Source organism: Pseudophryne corroboree, chromosome 5, assembly GCF_028390025.1.
Source record: "Pseudophryne corroboree isolate aPseCor3 chromosome 5, aPseCor3.hap2, whole genome shotgun sequence".
Classification (NCBI taxonomy): domain Eukaryota; kingdom Metazoa; phylum Chordata; class Amphibia; order Anura; family Myobatrachidae; genus Pseudophryne; species Pseudophryne corroboree.
The window spans coordinates 601,819,438-601,839,768 of NC_086448.1; the positions used below are offsets into that span (position 1 = coordinate 601,819,438).

Sequence of the window (20,331 nt, forward strand, 5' to 3'; positions counted from 1 at the left end):
TGAAGTTCCCGAGACGCGCCCCACCGCACCTGTCTGTGGAGCCCCAGCGTCATGCTGTGGACTCAGAGGAAGCGGGGGAAGATTTTTGATCCTGGGAACTGGCTGTCTGTGCAGCTTTTTCCTTCTTCCCTTGTGCAGAAAGGAAGCGCCTTTGGCCCCCTTGCTTTTCTGAATCCGAAAGGACTGTACCCAATAATACAGTGCTTTACTAGGGTGTGAGGAAACCTGAGGTAGAAATTTTTCTTCCCAGCTGTTGCTGTGGATACAAGGTCCCAGAGACCATCCCCAAACAATTCCTCACCCTTATAAGGCATAATCTCCATGTGCCTTTTAAAGTCAACATCACCTGTCCACTGCCGGGTCTCTAATACCCTCCTGGCAGAATGGACCTTGCATTAATTCTGGACGCCAGCCGGCAAATATCCCTCTGTGCATCCCTCATATATAAGACTACGTCTTTAATATGCTCTATGTTAGCACCATATTCTCCCTGTATAGGGTATTAATATTATCTGACAGGGTATCAGACCCTGCTGCAGCAGCACTATTCATGCTGAGGCAATTGCAGGTCTCAGTATAATACCTGAGTGTGTATATACAGACTTCAGGATAGCCTCCTGTTTTTTATCAGCAGGCTCCTTCAAAGTGGCCGTATCCTAAGACGGCAGTGCCACCTTTTATGACAAACGTGTGAGCGCCTTATCCACCCTAGGGGACATCTCCCAACGTGACCTATCCTCTGGCGGGACAGGGTACGCCAGCAGTAATTTTTTTTAAATTACCAGTTTCTTATCGGGGGAACCCACGCTTCTTCACACACTTCATTCACTCATCTGATGGGGGAACAAAACACCGGCTGCTTTTTCTCCCCAAACATAAAACCCCTTTTATGTGGTACTTGGGTTAATGTCAGAAATGTGTAACACAATTTTTATTGCCGAGATCATGCAACGGATGGTCCTAGTGGATTGTGTATATGTCTCAACCTCGTCGACACTGGAGTCAGACTCCGTGTCGACATCTGTGTCTGCCATCTGAGGTAACGGGCGTTATTTTTTTTGAGCCCCTGATGGCCTTTGAGACGCCTGGGTAGGCGCGGGCTGAGAAGCCAGCTGTCCCACAGCTGTTACGTCATCCAGCCTTTTATGTAAGGAGTTGACACTGTCGGTTAATACCTTCCACCTATCCATCCACTCTGGTGTCGGCCCCACAGGGGGCGACATCCCATTTATCGGCATCTGCTCCGCCTCCACATAAGCCTCCTCATCAAACATGTCGACACAGCCGTACCGACACACAGCACACACACAGGGAATGCTCTGACTGAGGACAGGACCCCACACAGCCCTTTGGGGAGACAGAGAGAGAGTATGCCAGCACACACCAGAGCGCTATATAATGTAGGGATAAACACTATCACTGAGTGAATTTTTCCCAATAGCTGCTTGTATAAACAATATTGCGCCTAAATTTAGTGCCCCCCCTCTCTTTTTAACCCTTTGAGCCTGAAAACTACAGGGGAGAGCCTGGGGAGCTGTCTTCCAGCTACACTGTGAAGAGAAAATGGCGCCAGTGTGCCGAGGGAGATAGCTCCGCCCCTTTTTCGCGGACTTTTCTCACGCTTTTTTATGGATTCTGGCAGGGGTAATTATCACATATATAGCCTCTGGGGCTATATATTGTGATTATTTTGCCAGCCAAGGTGTTTTTATTGCTGCTCAGGGCGCCCCCCCCCAGCGCCCTGCACCCTCAGTGACCGGAGTGTGAAGTGTGTATGAGGAGCAATGGCGCACAGCTGCAGTGCTGTGCGCTACCTTGGTGAAGACTGAAGTCTTCTGCCGCCGATTTTCCGGACCATCTTCATGCTTCTGGCTCTGTAAGGGGGACGGCGGCGCGGCTCCGGGAACGAACACCAAGGACGGGTCCTGCGGTCGATCCCTCTGGAGTTAATGGTGTCCAGTAGCCTAAGAAGCCCAAGCTAGCTGCAAGCAGGTAGGTTCGCTTCTTCTCCCCTTAGTCCCTCGTTGCAGTGAGCCTGTTGCCAGCAGGTCTCACTGTAAAATAAAAAACCTAACATATACTTTCTTTCTAGGAGCTCAGGAGAGCCCCTAGTGTGCATCCAGCTCGGCCGGGCACAGAAATCTAACTGAGGTCTGGAGGAGGGGCATAGAGGGAGGAGCCAGTGCACACCAGATAGTACCTAATCTTTCTTTTGGAGTGCCCAGTCTTCTGCGGAGCCCGTCTGTTCCCCATGGTCCTTACGGAGTTCCCAGCATCCACTAGGACGTTAGAGAAATTAACATTTAAGTGAAAAGATCTAGTCATAAGCTTCAAAATAACACTAATTTCATCTCTCTGTCTTAAATAGAACTCAAGTTACAGGCAAACGAAAAGACCCCCGCAGCAGTAAAATTGCATATTTTGGTCATTTTTAAATGGCTCCACCTCCAAAAATATTCAACCATTGATGTTGAAATTTGGTGTAGATTAGTTTTTTCCCCCATCCTATTGGTACACCAAATTTCATAAAAATCTGAGAGGGTCAGTAATATTTTTATGTTTTTTGAGTTGATTTGATATGGAATGACCCATGTGAGGATGTGTGGACTGTGCAGAGTGGATGCAATTTGATAGGAAGGTTTATGAAAGTTATGTGGGCGGTTCTGGAATTTGATAAGCTTGCCTGAAGAGGTGAGTTTTCAGGGAATGCTCGAAGGTTTGGAGACTAGAGGAGAGTCTTATTGTACGTGGTAGGGCATTCCACAGAGTGGGTGCAGCCCGATGAAAGTCCTGCAATCGTGAGTGGGAGCGAGTAATGAGTGTGGATGAGAGACGCAGATCTTGTGAAGAGCGAAGAAGTCGGGTTGGGAGATATTTTGAGATAAGCGAAGTGATGTACGTTGGTGTCGTTTGGTTAATGGCCTTGTGTGAGTAAAAATATCTTATATTGAATAAGGTAACCAGTGGAGGGACTGTCAGAGCGGATTTGCAGACGATGAACGTCTAGCGAGGAAGATTAGCCTCACAGCTGCATTTAGAATGGATTGTAGTGGTGAGAGTCTCATTTTGGGAAGACCAGTTAGGAGACTATTGCAATAATCAATGCGGGAGGTAATGAGAACATGGATTAGAGTTTTAGCAGTGTCTTGTGTAAGGTATGGTCGTATTTTGGATATGTTTTTTAGATGCATGTAACATAATTTTGAGACAGATTGGATGTGTGGAACAAAGGACAGATCAGAGTCAAGGATGGCACCTAGGCAGTGAGCTTGTGGGGTAGGGTAGATTGTTGAGTTTAACAGTGATAGAAATATCAGGTTGGTACCTACTATTGGCCGGTGGAAATATAATTAACTCGGTCTTTGAAATATTAAGTTTGAGGTGGCGAGATGTCATCCAAGATGAAATGGCAGCTATGCATTCAGTGACATGGCCCAGTACAGATAGGGACAAATCAGGGGAGGTTAGGAAGATTTGAGTATCATCAGCGTACAGATGATACTGAAATCCAAAAGAGCTGATTAGTTTACTAAGAGATGAGGTATAGATAGAGAAAAGCAGAGGACCCAAGACTGAGCCTTGCGGTACTCCAACTGAAAGAGGTAGCGAAGAGGAGATCGATTCAGAGAAGCGAACACTGAAGAAGCGATTAGATAAGTAGGATAAGAACCAAGAAAGGGCCGTGTCTTTAAGGCCTAGGGATTGTAGGGTTTGCATGAGTAGAGAGCGGTCAACAGTGTCAAAGGCAGCAGAGAGATCTACATAGCGACCAACCTCCCCCCCCCCCCCCCCCCCCCCCCCGCCCTATCTATAAATATAATCCGGGGGGGATGGGCAGTTAGTCGCTCTTTACAGCTTGAGGTAAAACTAAAGAGCAACCTGTTATGGAACATTTCAATTCCCACATACTTTACAGTAATAACAGGAAAAATATCTGTGCTTACCGGCTGTAAGCACTGCAGGCTTTGGTAACAGTAGATGCAGCAACTGGTAAGCCTAAAGTTGAAGAGATAGTGCAGTTTTCTAGAGCTTCACTGAGGTTACTGTTCATTGACTCTGCTAAAAAACTTGGAAAAGTTTCATCTTCTATGTTGCTGTAACGTTCAGTCATCGTATGATTTCTTCCTAAAAAGGAAAAGGCTTCATATTAAAAACAAACAATTCTACTTCAAGGAACAATACCATTAATTAAAATGAATGTTCAAATGAGGGAGGAATACCCAAAGGAAATAATTTGCAGACAATTTTATTTGTACAGTGTGTATCTTAAAGGCATAATATAGCGGGATGCGGCTACGATCGGCTGTCGGGATCCAGGCAGTTGGAATACAGATGCTGGAATCCCGACAACTGTCATAATATAGACGCCGTAATCCCAACAGCTGTAATCCAGACAACAAGTAAAGTGGGTGGGTTATGGTTAGTGGTGGGGTTAGGGTTAGGCTGCAGGGAGGGGTGAGGTTAGGTTTAGGCTCTAAGAGGGCGGGTTATGGTTAGTGGTGGGGTTAGGGTTAGGCTGCAGGGAGGGGGGAGGTTAGGTTTAGGCACTAAGGGGGAGAGTTATGGTTAGGCTGCAGGGAAGGGAGGCTTAGGTTTATGCACACCGGGGGGGGCGAGAACATAATGGCCTTGCCCTTTTTACAGAACTCAATATAGCAACACAACAATATTAATAAACACTGATGAGTTATCTCCTGCAAGTGATGGCAAAGTAATATTCACCATGTTTATGTATAATACTACTATATTTGAATTTTAATTCACCGTGTCACTAGGTATTGTGGCAATCATATGTTGCCACTTCAACTCTGTCTCTCAACCCCAATCTCTCAATGTTCTCTTTACCCTTTACCCTCAAGGAGGAGTGGTGCTATTATGGGTGGGGTCTTTTGGTCACAAGCTCTAAGCACTGACTGCAGTATGAACCCCCCACCCAGCTCTGCGAAGGGGCCATTGATTACAGGTGCTGACAGGGCTCAGGGAATAGCTAAACAGACTTATGCAGCGTGTATTGCAGGGGATTTGTGTGTCACTGCATAGATCTGCTTAGCTGTAATGGTTTTATGCCGACAATTACAGTTAGCTTCATATGGTTAGGATCTCCAGGTTTCTTATACAGGAGCAAATGGCTCCATGCTTTAGGTGTCTGATAAGTGGGAGAATATCGTATATAGGAGGTTTGGTGTTCAAAACCCTTGTTTTGAGTGTTAAGAAGCTAGTTTACCTCAAATAAGTAGAAACAACCATTCCTGTTTAGGACTGGAAAAAAACCTTTTGACCTATGTTAAAAACATTAGTACTACCGAGGTTTCCTTTCAATGAGGTCTATTCATGAAGCAGTGAAAAGAATGGAGAAGTGAGCCAGTGGAGAAGTTGCCCATGGCAACCAATCAGCTGCTACGTATACTTTTATAGAATGCACTTGATAACTATTACTTTAAAGCAGATTGTCCCTTCCCTAGTATACAGTACCATCATATATTCTCAAATCCTTAAGCCATCACACATGTCCCTACTTAGAATATCTTGCCACCTTCCTAGTAAGTGTAAATATAATGAATGGCAAAGTAGAACAGCCTTGATCTACAAAAGACTACAACTCTGAATTCGGAAACCAAAAGCAGACAAGTACATTTTCAGGGTCAAGTTTTTTTATTATTTTTTTTTACATTGGTGCACTGTATTATAAACAGAAATATTCATCTTTCGAGACATAGGTTATGGATCAAAGGGTCGACAGTCAGAAGGCTGACATGATCAAAAGTTCAACATGGAAATGGTCGACATGACTTTTTGATTGTTTATTGGTGTCAAAATTTCCCTTCCAGCACCTCAACTCCACAATTAGCGCACAGTGTCTCCTTGCTTTGCTAGCCATGCTTCAGGCAAGGTTACTATTTCCAATTGTAGTACACATGGATGGTGAAGTACAAAATAAGTGCTAAAAAAGAAAAACCATTAAAAAAAAAAATCATGTCAACCTTATGTGTTAACCATTGTCATGATGACCATTTGAACCTGCCGACCTATCATCCAGACACCAAAGATATAGGCTTATGTTTTTTATCAATGGGAAAAACTTTGCTAGCAGACATTCTAGAGTAGTTTTGTAATTACATGTAATACGTACCAGCCCTGACACACAGTAACTACTCTGCATACTCACACAACCAAAAAGGCTTTAAAATCAAAGCCACAACATACAGATGTCACCTGCCAATCAGTTGTGACAAAGACAGTATGCTTTATAATCAGTTTACAGTATTTCAAAACAATGGCATAACATTCCAATACAATTCCAGTATGAAACATTGCATACAAATCACCATTACATTTAAAAACATCAATATCATTTTAGAAGGTCTAGACCAGTCTTTTTCAACCAGTGTGCCGTGGCACACTAGTGTGCCGCGACCAGTTGCAAGGTGTGCCGCGGAGCCAGAGCAGCTTCCTGCACCTTCAGAATGAACTGTTGGCCCAGGCTCTTCTTAGCGGATCAGTCATGCTCCGGCCATGACCTATGCCTTGGTGACGCGGCGGTGTGATATCATAGGTCACGGCCACCGCGTCTCATCACTCAGCCAGCCCACCCGCCTGCATACACAACTTCCAGTTCCCGCCTGCATCCACAGCTTTCCTTGCCAGCCCACATCCACACCTGCCCGACCGCTCGCTGCTCAGTATTTGCAGCACTCCACTATGAATAACCCCCGCCACTGAGGGACAGGGAGGAGGACAGCTGATCGGTAGGGGCTAATATTTGTTATTTTATTTCTCCTGTGGGGAGCAATAGTATTTATGGGGGGGAACAATGTGAATAATTAATGTGGGAAGCAATAGGATGTATGTAGGGAGCAACATGATTTATGTGGGGAGCAATGTGATTGTATTTTCTGTGTAGGCCAATGTGTGTGTGGTTTTTTTTTTTCACTGTGAGTGCCAATGTGTGTTTTTATTTTTTATTTTTTCCTGTGGGTGAACTGATGGTGTGCCTTGGCAATTTTCAAATATTGTTCGGTGTGCCGCGAGTAAAAAAAGGTTGAAAATCACTGGTCTAGACTCTAGATTAATGCTGTAAAATGGTTTTGTTTTTTTGGTTCGTTTTTTACTTTTTAATCTTAGCAGCGTTATCTTGCACTCCAAAGAGGGCAAAACCAATGTAAAAAGAGGTAGAGATCATGGTGCATCAGGTCATTGCTAAACATGTGTATTACATGAAAAACCCAAGCACCCCATTAGCCTCCATCTCTCAGATAGTGTCCAAAATGTCAGTCCTGCCTCAGTGCCTTTTGATAGGATACTCTGGGCGAGATTCAAATGTTTTATTGCGCCCAATCTCCCATCTAAAGTGACGGGAGATCACGGGGCGATATTCTATGACCCATGTTATCGCACTGATCGCACCCTACTAGTCATATGCTAGGCAAACATTATACAATTATTTGGCTGATGCACCCAATATACAAAACTAATTTGCCAGGCATGCCCATCCAATGTCATATTTTTAAGTTGCAAGTCGGCCGCATAGGGGCAGTGTATACCCTGCTGCAGCTGACCAAAGGGCATTTCCCCTGTTCCTTCACAGTGGACAAACGGGGAAAGGTCTCCTCCCCAGGGAGGAACTCAGAAATTACATGGCTATTCGGTGAGATATCTCAGTGTATGCCCATGATCACGGATGGGTGTGAGGTTGCCAGATAAAATGTTAATCTAACAGGCATTTTATCCGACGGTGTATGCCCTGAGTTACAGTTGTCACGCAACTGTTCCATTCAGTTACAAATTACTCACATGTGCTACACTTCAGTATCTATTTATAGCCAAGCAATGTGTCACCTGGAACACAAGGAAAATGATGCAAGCAATGATTACTTTACAATACTGCTGAAATGGGTAAAAAAAAAATGTGTACTGTACAAGGGGTGTGCAATAAGTTACCAGATGGGCAGTACATAGGTAGAGTACACAATCTGTCTGGTGGTGAACTATAATCTCAGACTAAAGTTCTTGTGAAATGTTCAGGCACAGAACCAGAGGCATAACTGTGGGAGGCAACAAAGTCGCCTGCCACCGTGCTCCTACTCTTTAGGGGGGCACCTCTCCTCAGGTTCCATGTTCAGGGACACCATTCAATTAAGTTAATGACAGCTGCCACTAATAGCTCCCCACCCCCACTAGTCCATGCACTTTACAAGTCTCAGCCTCTTTATATAAAATCACATTTTAAAAGTGTCATATCCAGAATTAGAACCCACGACCTATTACACTGGAAGCAGACACCTTACTGATGAAGCTATCTGCTCCCGTATAGAAAGCAGGAGAATTCTAACTATAATAAGAATTTACTTACCGATAATTCTATTTCTCGTAGTCCGTAGTGGATGCTGGGAACTCCGTAAGGACCATGGGGAATAGCGGCTCCGCAGGAGACTGGGCACAAAAAAGAAAGCTTTAGGACTACCTGGTGTGCACTGGCTCCTCCCCCCATGACCCTGCTCCAAGCCTCAGTTAGGATACTGTGCCCGGACGAGCGTACACAATAAGGAAGGATTTTGAATCCCGGGTAAGACTCATACCAGCCACACCAATCACACCGTACAACTTGTGATATGAAACCCAGTTAACAGCATGATAACAGAGGAGCCTCTGAATAGATGGCTCACAACAAGAACCAGATTAGTTAACAATAACTATGTACAAGTATTGCAGACAATCCGCACTTGGGATGGGCGCCCAGCATCCACTACGGACTACGAGAAATAGAATTATCGGTAAGTAAATTCTTATTTTCTCTGACGTCCTAGTGGATGCTGGGAACTCCGTAAGGACCATGGGGATTATACCAAAGCTCCCAAACGGGCGGGAGAGTGCGGATGACTCTGCAGCACCGAATGAGAGAACTCCAGGTCCTCCTCAGCCAGGGTATCAAATTCATAGAATTTTGCAAACGTGTTTGCCCCTGACCAAGTAGCTGCTCGGCAAAGATGTAAAGCCGAGACCCCTCGGGCAGCCGCCCAAGATGAGCCAACCGTCCTTGTGGAATGGGCTTTTATTGATTTAGGCTGCGGTAATCCTACCGCAGAATGCGCCAGCTGAATAGTGCTACAAATCCAGCGCGCAATAGACTGCTTAGAAGCAGGAGCACCCAGCTTGTTGGGTGCCATCAGGATAAACAGCGAGTCAGTTTTCCTGACTCCAGCCGTCCTGGAAATATAAAATTTTCAGGGCCCTGACTACGTCCAGCAACTTGGAATCCTCCAAGTCCCCAGTAGCCGCAGGCACCACAATAGGTTGGTTCAAGTGAAAACCTGAGACCACCTTCGGGAGAAACGGAGGATGAGTCCTCAACTCTGCCGTATCCATATAGACAATCAGATAAGGCCTTTTACATGACAAAGCCGCCAATTCTGACACACGCATGGCCAAGGCCAAGGCCAACAGCATGACCACTTTCCACGGGAGATACTTTAGCTCCATGGTTTTAAGTGGCTCTACCCATGCGACTTTAGGAAATCCAACACCACGTTGAGATCCAAAAAGTGCCACAGGGGGCACAAAAAAATAAGAATTTACTTACCGATAATTCTATTTCTCGTAGTCCGTAGTGGATGCTGGGACTCCGTCAGGACCATGGGGAATAGCGGCTCCGCAGGAGACAGGGCACAAAAGTAAAAGCTTTAGGATCAGGTGGTGTGCACTGGCTCCTCCCCCTATGACCCTCCTCCAAGCCTCAGTTAGGATACTGTGCCCGGACGAGCGTACACAATAAGGAAGGATTTTGAATCCCGGGTAAGACTCATACCAGCCACACCAATCACACTGTACAACCTGTGATCTGAACTCAGTTAACAGCATGATAACAGCGGAGCCTCTGAAAAGATGGCTCACAACAATAATAACCCGATTTTTGTAACAATAACTATGTACAAGTATTGCAGACAATCCGCACTTGGGATGGGCGCCCAGCATCCACTACGGACTACGAGAAATAGAATTATCGGTAAGTAAATTCTTATTTTCTCTGACGTCCTAGTGGATGCTGGGACTCCGTCAGGACCATGGGGATTATACCAAAGCTCCCAAACGGGCGGGAGAGTGCGGATGACTCTGCAGCACCGAATGAGAGAACTCCAGGTCCTCCTCAGCCAGGGTATCAAATTTGTAGAATTTTGCAAACGTGTTTGCTCCTGACCAAGTAGCAGCACGGCAAAGTTGTAAAGCCGAGACCCCTCGGGCAGCCGCCCAAGATGAGCCCACCTTCCTTGTGAAATGGGCATTTACATATTTTGGCTGTGGCAGGCCTGCCACAGAATGTGCAAGCTGAATTGTACTACACATCCAACTAGCAATCGTCTGCTTAGAAGCAAGAGCACCCAGTTTGTTGGGTGCATACAGGATAACAGCAAGTCAGTTTTCCTGACTCCAGCCGTCCTGGAAACCTATATTTTCAGGGCCCTGACAACATCTAGCAACTTGGAGTCCTCCAAGTCCCTAATAGCGCAGGTACCACAATAAACTGGTTCAGGTGAAACGCTGACACCACCTTAGGGAGAAACTGGGGACGAGTCCGCAGCTCTGCCCTGTCCGAATGGACAATCAGATATGGGCTTTTGTGAGACAAAGCCACCAATTCTGACACTCGCCTGGCCAAGGCCAGGGCCAACCGCATGGTCACTTTTCATGTGAGATATTTCAAATCCACAGATTTGAGCGGTTTAAAATGTGATTTGAGGAATCCCAGAACTACGTTGAGATCCCACAGTGCCACTGGAGGCACAAAAGGGGGTTGTATATGCAGTACTCCCTTGACAAACTTCTGGACTTCAGGAAGTGAAGCCAATTCTTTCTGGAAGAAAATTGACAGGGCCGAAATTTGAACCTTAATGGACCCCAATTTGAGGCCCATAGACACTCCTGTTTGCAGGAATCGACCGAGTTGAAATTTCTTCGTGGGGCCTTCCTGGCCTCACACCACGCAACATATTTTCGCCACATGTGGTTATAATGTTGTGCGGTCACCTCCTTCCTGGCTTTGACCAGGGTAGGAATGACCTCTTCCGGAATGCCTTTTTCCCTTAGGATCCGGCGTTCCACCGCCATGCAGTCAAACGCAGCCACGGTAAGTCTTGGAACAGACATGGTACTTGCTGAAGCAAGTCCCTTCTTAGCGGCAGAGGCCCTGAGTCCTCTGTGAGCATTTCTTGAAGTTCCGGGTACCAAGTCCTTCTTGGCCAATCCGGAGCCACGAGTATAGTTCTTACTCCTCTACGTCTTATAATTCTCAGTACCTTGGGTATGAGAAGCAGAGGAGGGAACACATACACCGACTGGTACACCCACTGTGTTACCAGAGCGTCCACAGCTATTGCCTGAGGGTCTCTTGACCTGGCGCAATACCTGTCCAGTTTTTTGTTCAGGCGGGACGCCATCATGTCCACCTTTGGTCTTTCCCAACGGTTCACAATCATGTGGAAGACTTCCCGATGAAGTCCCCACTCTCCCGGGTGGAGGTCGTACCTGCTGAGGAAGTCTGCTTCCCAGTTGTCCACTCCCGGAATGAACACTGCTGACAGTGCTATCCCATGATTTTCCGCCCAGCGAAGAATCTTTGCAGTTTCTGCCATTTCCCTCCTGCTTCTTGTGCCGCCCTGTCTGTTTACGTGGGCGACTGCCGTGATGTTGTCCCACTGGATCAATACCGGCTGACCTTGAAGCAGAGGTCTTGCTAAGCTTAGAGCATTGTTTTATGTGGAGAGAAGTCTCCAGACTTGATCACACTCCCTGGAAATTTTTTTTTTTTTTTTTTCTCCTTGTGTGACTGCTCCCCAGCCTCTCCGGCTGGCATCCGTGGTCACCAGGACCCAGTCCTGAATGCCGAATCTGCGGCCCTTTAGTAGATGAGCACTCTGCAGCCACCGCAGAAGAAACACCCTTGTCCTTGGAGACAGGGTTATCCGCTGATGCATCTGAAGATGCGATCCGGACCATTTTTCCAGCAGATCCCACTGAAAAGTTCTTGCGTGAAATCTGCCGAATGGAATCGCTTCGTAAGAAGCCACCATTTTTCCCAGGACCCTTGTGCAATGATGCACTGACACTTTTCCTGGTTTTAGGAGGTTCCTGACTAGCTCGGATAACTCCCTTGCTTTCTTCTCCGGGAGAAACACCCTTTTCTGGACTGTGTCCAGAATCATCCCTAGGAACAGCAAATTGTCGTCGGAAACAGCTGCGGTTTTGGAATATTTAGAATCCACCCATGCTGTCGTAGAACTACTTGAGATAGTGCTACTCCGACCTCCAACTGTTCTCTGGACCTTGCCCTTATCAGGAGATCGTCCAAGTAAGGGATAATTAAGACGCCTTTTCTTTGAAGAAGAATCATCATTTCGGCCATTACCTTGGTAAAGACCCGGGGTGCCGTGGACAATCCAACCGGCATCGTCTGAAACCGATAGTGACAGTTCTGTACCACGAACCTGAGGTACCCTTGGTGAGAAGGGCAAATTGGGACATGGAGGAAGCATCCCTGATGTCCCGGGACACCATATAGTCCCCTTCTTCCTGGTTCGCTATCACTGCTCTGAGTGACTCCATCTTGATTTGAACCTTTGTATGTAAGTGTTCAAATATTTCAGATTTAGAATAGGTCTCACCGAGCCGTCTGGCTTCAGTACCACAATATAGTGTGGAATAATACCCCTTTCCTTGTTGTAGGAGGAGTACTTTGATTATCACCTGCTGGGAATACAGCTTGTGAATTGTTTCCAATACTGCCTCCCTGTCGGAGGGAGACGTTGGTAAAGCAGACTTCAGGAACCTGCGAGGGGGAGACGTCTCGAATTTCCAATCTGTACCCCTGGGATACTACTTGTAGGATCCAGGGGTCCTGTACGGCCCCAGCGTCATGCTGAGGACTTGGCAGAAGCGGTGGAGGGCTTCTGTTCCTGGGAATGGGCTGCCTGCTGCAGTCTTCTTCCCTTTCCTCTATCCCTGGGCAGATATGACTGGCCTTTTGCCCGCTTGCCCTTATGGAGACGAAAGGACTGAGGCTGAAAAGACGGTGTCTTTTTCTGCTGAGATGTGACTTAGGGTAAAAAAGGTGGATTTTCCAGCTGTTGCCGTGGCCACCAGGTCCGATGGACCGACCCCAAATAACTCCTCCCCTTTATACGGCAATACTTCCATGTGCCGTTTGGAATCTGCATCACCTGACCACTGTCGTGTCCATAAACATCTTCTGGCAGATATGGACATCGCACTTACTCTTGATGCCAGAGTGCAAATATCTCTCTGTGCTCTATAGTCAATAAAATACTGTCCCTGTCAAGGGTATCAATATTTTCAGTCAGGGAATCCGACCAAGCCACCCCAGCGCTGCACATCCAGGCTGAGGCGATAGCTGGTCGCAGTATAACACCAGTATGTGTGTATATACTTCTTAGGATATTTTCCAGCCTCCTATCAGCTGGCTCCTTGAGGGCGGCCGTATCTGGAGACGGTAACGCCGTTTTTATAAGCGTGTGAGCGCCTTATCCACCCTAAGGGGTGTTTCCCAACGCGCCCTAACTTCTGGCGGGAAAGGGTATACCGCCAATAATTTTCTATCGGGGGAAACCCACGCATCATCACACACTTCATTTAATTTATCTGATTCAGGAAAAACTACATGTAGTTTTTTCACACCCACATAATACCCTTTTTTGTGGTACTTGTAGTATCAGAAATATGTAACACCTCCTTCATTGCCCTTAACATGTAACGTGTGGCCCTAAAGGAAAATACGTTTGTTTCTTCACCGTCGACACTGGAGTCAGTGTCCGTGTCTGTGTCTATGTCGACCGACTGAGGTAAATGGGCGTTTTAAAGCCCCTGACGGTGTTTGAGACGCCTGGACAGGTACTAATTTGTTTGCCGGCCGTCTCATGTCGTCAACCGACCTTGAAGCGTGTTGACATTATCACGTAATTCCTTAAATAAGCCATCCATTCCGGTGTCGACTCCCTAGAGAGTGACATCACCATTACAGGCAATTGCTCCGCCTCCTCACCAACATCGTCCTCATACATGTCGACACACACGTACCGACACACAGCACACACACAGGGAATGCTCTGATAGAGGACAGGACCCCACTAGCCCTTTGGGGAGACAGAGGGAGAGTTTGCCAGCACACACCAAAACGCTATAATTATACAGGGACAACCTTTATATAAGTGTTTTCCCTTATAGCATCTTAATATATAATCATATCGCCAAATAAGTGCCCCCCCTCTCTGTTTTAACCCTGTTTCTGTAGTGCAGTGCAGGGGAGAGCCTGGGAGCCTTCCCACCAGCAGTTCTGTGAGGGAAAATGGCGCTGTGTGCTGAGGAGATAGGCCCCGCCCCCTATTCCGGCAGGCTCTTCTCCCGGTTTTTCTGAGACCTGGCAGGGGTGAAATACATCCATATAGCCTCAGGGACTATATGTGATGTATTCTTTTTAGCCAGAAAAGGTATTAACATTGCTGCCCAGGGCGCCCCCCCCCAGCGCCCTGCACCCTCAGTGACCGTTGGTGTGAAGTGTGCTGAGAGCAATGGCGCACAGCTGCAGTGCTGTGCGCTACCTCATGAAGACTGAAAAGCCTTCAGCCGCCGGTTTCTGGACCTCTTCTTACTTCGGCATCTGCAAGGGGGTCGGCGGCGCGGCTCCGGTGACCCATCCAGGCTGTACCTGTGATCGTCCCTCTGGAGCTAGTGTCCAGTAGCCTAAGAAGCAAATCCATCCTGCACGCAGGTGAGTTCACTTCTTCTCCCCTAAGTCCCTCGTTGCAGTGAGCCTGTTGCCAGCAGGACTCACTGAAAATAAGAAAACTATCAAAACTTTTACTCTAAGCAGCTCTTTATGAGAGCCACCTAGATTGCACCCTTCTCGGCCGGGCACAAAAACCTAACTGAGGCTTGGAGGAGGGTCATAGGGGGAGGAGCCAGTGCACACCACCTGATCCTAAAGCTTTTACTTTTGTGCCCTGTCTCCTGCGGAGCCGCTATCCCCATGGTCCTGACGGAGTCCCAGCATCCACTAGGACGTCAGAGAAAGGAGGCTGAATATGTAGTACTCCTTTAACCAAAGTCTGAACTTCAGGCAGTGAAGCCAGTACTTTCTGGAAGAAATTCGACAGAGCCGAAATCTGGACCTTGATGGACCCCAATTTGAGGCCCAAACGTCACCCCTGCTTGCAGGAAGTGCAGGAATCGACATAGTTGAAATTCCTCCGTCGGGGCCTTCATGGCTTCCCACCAAGCAACAAATCTTCGCCAAACGCGGCGATAATGTCTTGCGGTGACATCCTTCCTGGCTATGATCAGGGTAGGGATGACTTCCTTCGGAATACCCTTTTCCTTTAGGATCCGGTGTTCTACCGCCATGCCGTCAAACGCAGCCGCGTTAAGTCTTGGAACAGACAGGGTCCCTGCTGCAGCAGGTCTTGTCTGAGCGGCAGAGGCCAAGGGTCCTCTGCCAGCATCTCTTGAAGTTCCGGGTACCAAGCTCTTCATGGCCAATCCGGAACCCTGAGTATGGTTTTCACTCCTCGCCTTCTTATTATTCTCAGTACCTTGGGTATGAGAGGTAGAGGAGGAGACACATAAACCGACTGGTACACCCATGGTGTCACTAGAGCGTCCCCAGCGATCGCCTGCGGGTCCCTTGACCTGGCGCCATATCTTTTCAACTTCTTGTTGAGGCGGGACGCCATCATATCCACCCGTGGTCATTCCCAACGGTTTACCCGCATTTGGAAAACTTCTGGATGAAGTCCCCATTCTCCTGGGTGTAGGTCGCCCATCGGAGAATCCTTGTGGCTTCTGCCATCGCCATCCTGCTTCTTGTGCCGCCCTGTCTGTTTACATGGGCGACCGCCGTGATGTCGTCCGATTGGATCAGTACCGGCTGGTTCTGAAGCAGGGGCCTTGCTTGGCTTAGGGTATTGTAAATGGCCCTTAGCTGCAGAATATTTATGTGAAGCGAAATCTCCTTGGAAATTTCTTCCCTGTGTGACTGCACCCCAGCCCCGAAGGCTGGCATCCGTGGTCACCAGGACCCAGTCCTGTATTCCGAATCTGCGGCCCTCTAGTAGATGAGCCCTCTGCAGCCACCACAGCAGCGACACCCTGTTTCTTGCTGACAGGGTTATCCGCTGTTGTATCTGTAGATGGGACCCGGACCATTAGTCCCACAGGTCCCACTGGAACGTCCTTGCGTGGAGTCTTCCAAATGGAATTATGCTTCGTACGAAGCTACCATTTTTCCCAGGACTCGTGTGCATTGATGTACCGACCCCTGCCCTGGCTTTAGGATGTCTCTGACTAGAGATGAAAACTCCTCGGCTTTTTCCACTGGAAGAAACACTCTTTTCTGGTCTGCGTTCAGAAACATTCCCAGGAACAGAAGACGTGTCGTCGGGACCAGCTGTGACTTTGGAATATTGAGAATCCAGTCGTGCTGTTGTAGCACTTCTGCTACCCCCACTACCAACTGTTCTTTGGACCTCGCCTTTATCAGGAGATCGTCCAAGTACGGGATAATAAAAACTTTCTTCTTGCGAAGGAGCATCGTCACTTCGGCCATTACCTAGGTAAAGACCTTCGGTGCCGTGGACAACTCCAACGGCCGCGTCTGGAACTGATAGTGACAGTCCTGTACCACATATCTGAGGTACTCCTGGTGAGGGGGGTAAATGGGGACATGCAGGTACGCATCCTTGATGTCCAGGGAGACCCTGTAATCCCCCTCGTCCAGGCTCGTAATAACCGCCCTGAGCGATTCCATCTTGAACTTGAATCTTCTGATATAAAAGTTTAAGTATTTTAATTTCAAGATGGGTCTCACCGAACCGTTTCGGTACCACAACCACTGTGGAATAGTAACCCCTTCCTTGCTGAAGGAGGGGTACCTTGACAATCACTTGTTGTGATTATAGTGTTGAATATCCACCAACACCGTCTCCATGGCAGAGGGAGGTGCCGGTAAGGCAGATTTTAGGAAACGGCGGGGGGAAGAACGTCTCGAACTCCAGCCTGTACCCCTGAGATCCTGCTTGAAGGACCCAGGGATCCATGTGAGAGCCCACTGTCCGCTGAAATATCTGAGACGGGCCCCCACCGTACCCGGGTCCGCCTGAGCAGCCCCAGCACCATGCTGTGGACCTACCGGACGCAGGGAGGACTTCTGCTCTTGGGAACTAGCTGTGTGTTGCAGCTTTTTTCCTCTACCTTTGCCTCTCGGCAGAAAGGATGAGCCTCTAGCCCTCTTGCTTTTCTGGGGCCGAAAGGACTGTACTTGAGGATACGGTGCTTTCCTTTGTTGTGGGGTAGCCTGTGGCAAAAAAATCGATTTCCCAGCAGTAGCTGTGGAAACGAGGTCTGAAAAACTATCCCCAAACAGTTTTACCCCCTTATAGGGCAATTTCCATGTGCCGATTCGAGTCGGCATCGCCTGACCATTGTCAAGTCCATAACCCCCGTCTGGCGGCAATGGACCTAGCGCTTATTTTTGATGCCAGCCGGCAAATATCCCTCTGAGCATCACGCATGCATAAGACCACGTCTTTTATATGCTCTATTTTCAGCAAAATATTGTCCCTATCCATAGTTATTTTCCGACAGGGAATCTGACCACGAAGCGGGAGCACTGCACATCCATGCCGAAGCAACGGCTGGTCGCAATATAATGCCCTAGTGTGTGACCATAACTTATAGGGTAACCTCCTGCTTTCTATCAGCAGGTTCCTTCAGGGCGGCCGTATCCGGAGACGGTAGTGCCACCTTTTCTGATAAGCGTGTAAGCGCTGTATCTACCCTATGGGGTGTTTCCCCGTGTGACCTATCCTCTGGCGGGAAAGGGTACGCTGCCAATAACAGTTGTAGAAATTATCAATTTCTTACCGGGGGAAGACCACTCTTCCTCACACACCTCATTTAATTTCTCAGATGCAGGAAAAACTACTAATAGTTTTCTCTCACCAAACACAATACCCTTTTATGTGGTACCTGGGGTATAATCATAAATGTGTAATACATTTTTCATTGCCTCAATCCTGTAACGGTTGGACCTATTTGGAGGGTACACCAGTCTCATCGATGTCGACACTGGAGTCAGTATCCGTGTCGACATCTGTGTCTGTTATCTGAGGTAGCGGGCGATTTTAAAGCCCCCCATGACATTTGAGACGCTGGAACAGGCACAAGCTGAGTAGCCGGCTGTTCCGTGTCGTCGACCTTTTATGTAAGGAGTTGACACTTTCACGTAATCCTTCCATAAGTTCAACCACCCCGGTGTCGACCCCGCAGGGGGTGACAGCATATTTACAGGCATTCGCTCCGCCTCCACCTCATTATCCTCCACATACCTGTCGACACAGCTGTACCGACACAAAGCACACACACAGGGAATGCTCTGATAGAGGACAGGACCCCACAAAACCCTTTGGGGAGACAGAGGGAGAGTATGCCAGCACACACCAGGGCGCTATATATCACAGGGATAGCACCTATAAAAAAGTGTTTTCCCTTATAGCTGCATATATTTGTATACTGCGCCTAAATTGTGCCCCCCCTCTCTGTAGTGTATTAACTGCAGGGGAGAGCCAGGGAGCTTCCCTCCAACGGAGCTGTGAGGGAAAATGGCGCCAGTGTGCTGAGGAGATAGGCTCCGCCCCCTTCTCGGCGGACTTTTCTCCCGCTTTTTTCTGGAATCTGGCAGGGGTTAATATACATCCATATAGCCCTGGGGGTTATATGTGATGTATTTTTGCCAGCCAAGGTGTTTATATTGCTGCTCAGGGCGCCCCCCCTCATCGCCCTGCACCCATCAGTGACCGGAGTGTGTGGTGTGCATGAGGAGCAATGGCGCACAGCTGCAGTGCTGTGCGCTACCTTGGTGAAGACTGATGTCTTCTGCCGCCGATTTTCCGGACCTCTTCTTGCTTCTGGCTCTGTAAGGGGGCCGGCGGCGCGGCTCTGGGACCGGACTCCGAGGCTGGGCCTGTGTTCGATCCCTCTGGAGCTAATGGTGTCCAGTAGCCTAAGAAGCCCAAGCTGGCTGCAAGCAGGCAGGTTCGCTTCTTCTCCCCTTAGTCCCTCGATGCAGTGAGCCTGTTGCCAGCAGGTCTCACTGAAAATAAAAAACCTAAAACTAACTTTTTCTAAGAAGCTCAGGAGAGCCCCCTAGATTGCACCCAGCTCGGTCGGGCACAAAAATCTAACTGAGGCTTGGAGGAGGGTCATGGGGGGAGGAGCCAGTGCACACCAGGTAGTCCTAAAGCTTTCTTTTTTGTGCCCAGTCTCCTGCGGAGCCGCTATTCCCCATGGTCCTTACGGAGTTCCCAGCATCCACTAGGACGTCAGAGAAATTAAGTTACTTTAGTTCTCTTGACAATTACAAATGTTATCAATTTTCTCTGACAAATTGCTCCATCAGTTAGGTGCCTGCTTCCAGTGTAATAGTTTGTGAGATCGAATCCTGGGTATGACACTTGTAAAATGATTGTCCGATAAATAATCAGCATTGTGAGTGACTGAGCATATCTATGTAGTGTGTGGCTGCACGCACTACATAGATCTGCCTAGTTGCAATGGTTTTGAATTGACAATTCTAAGTAGCTAATTAGAATATGCAGCCTTGATACACAGGAGTACATAGATCTATCAGTAAGGTGCCCGACTTCCATGTAACAGGTCATGGGTTTTAAACCTGTGGATGACTGCAAAGAAATGAGTGATTTAAAATAAATGACAATGAAATGTAAATAATAAGAATTTACTCACCGGTAATTCTATTTCTCGTAGTCCGTAGTGGATGCTGGGTACTCCGTAAGGACCATGGGGTATAGACGGGCTCCGCAGGAGACTGGGCACTCTTAAAAGAAAGATTAGGTACTATATCTGGTGTGCACTGGCTCCTCCCTCTATGCCCCTCCTCCAGACCTCAGTTAGGGAAACTGTGCCCGGAAGAGCTGACATTACTAGGAAAGGATTTGGAATCCAGGGTAAGACTCATACCAGCCACACCAATCACACTGTACAACTCGTGATAACTATACCCAGTTAACAGTATGAACAATAACTGAGCCTCTCTCAACAGATGGCTCATACAATAACCCTTTAGTTAAGCAATAACTATATACATGTATTGCAGAGAGTCCGCACTTGGGACGGGCTCCCAGCATCCACTACGGACTACGAGAAATAGAATTACCGGTGAGTAAATTCTTATTTTCTCTGACGTCCTAGTGGATGCTGGGTACTCCGTAAGGACCATGGGGATTATACCAAAGCTCCCAAACGGGCGGGAGA

At 47.8% G+C, this 20,331-nt stretch overlaps 1 protein-coding gene across 3 annotated transcripts in view; it reads right to left on the reverse strand.

Moving 5' to 3' along the window:
• The window catches only part of CEP192 (centrosomal protein 192), a 639,877-nt gene that overhangs the window by 568,888 nt on the left and 50,658 nt on the right, over window positions 1-20,331 (reverse strand). For all 3 annotated transcript variants that reach the window (XM_063923418.1, XM_063923417.1, XM_063923415.1), the window contains exon 2: window positions 3,945-4,125. In XM_063923418.1, coding sequence (XP_063779488.1) covers window positions 3,945-4,111 — 167 coding nt within the window. In that variant the 5' untranslated portion in view covers window positions 4,112-4,125. The remainder of the gene's footprint in view (window positions 1-3,944; window positions 4,126-20,331) is intronic.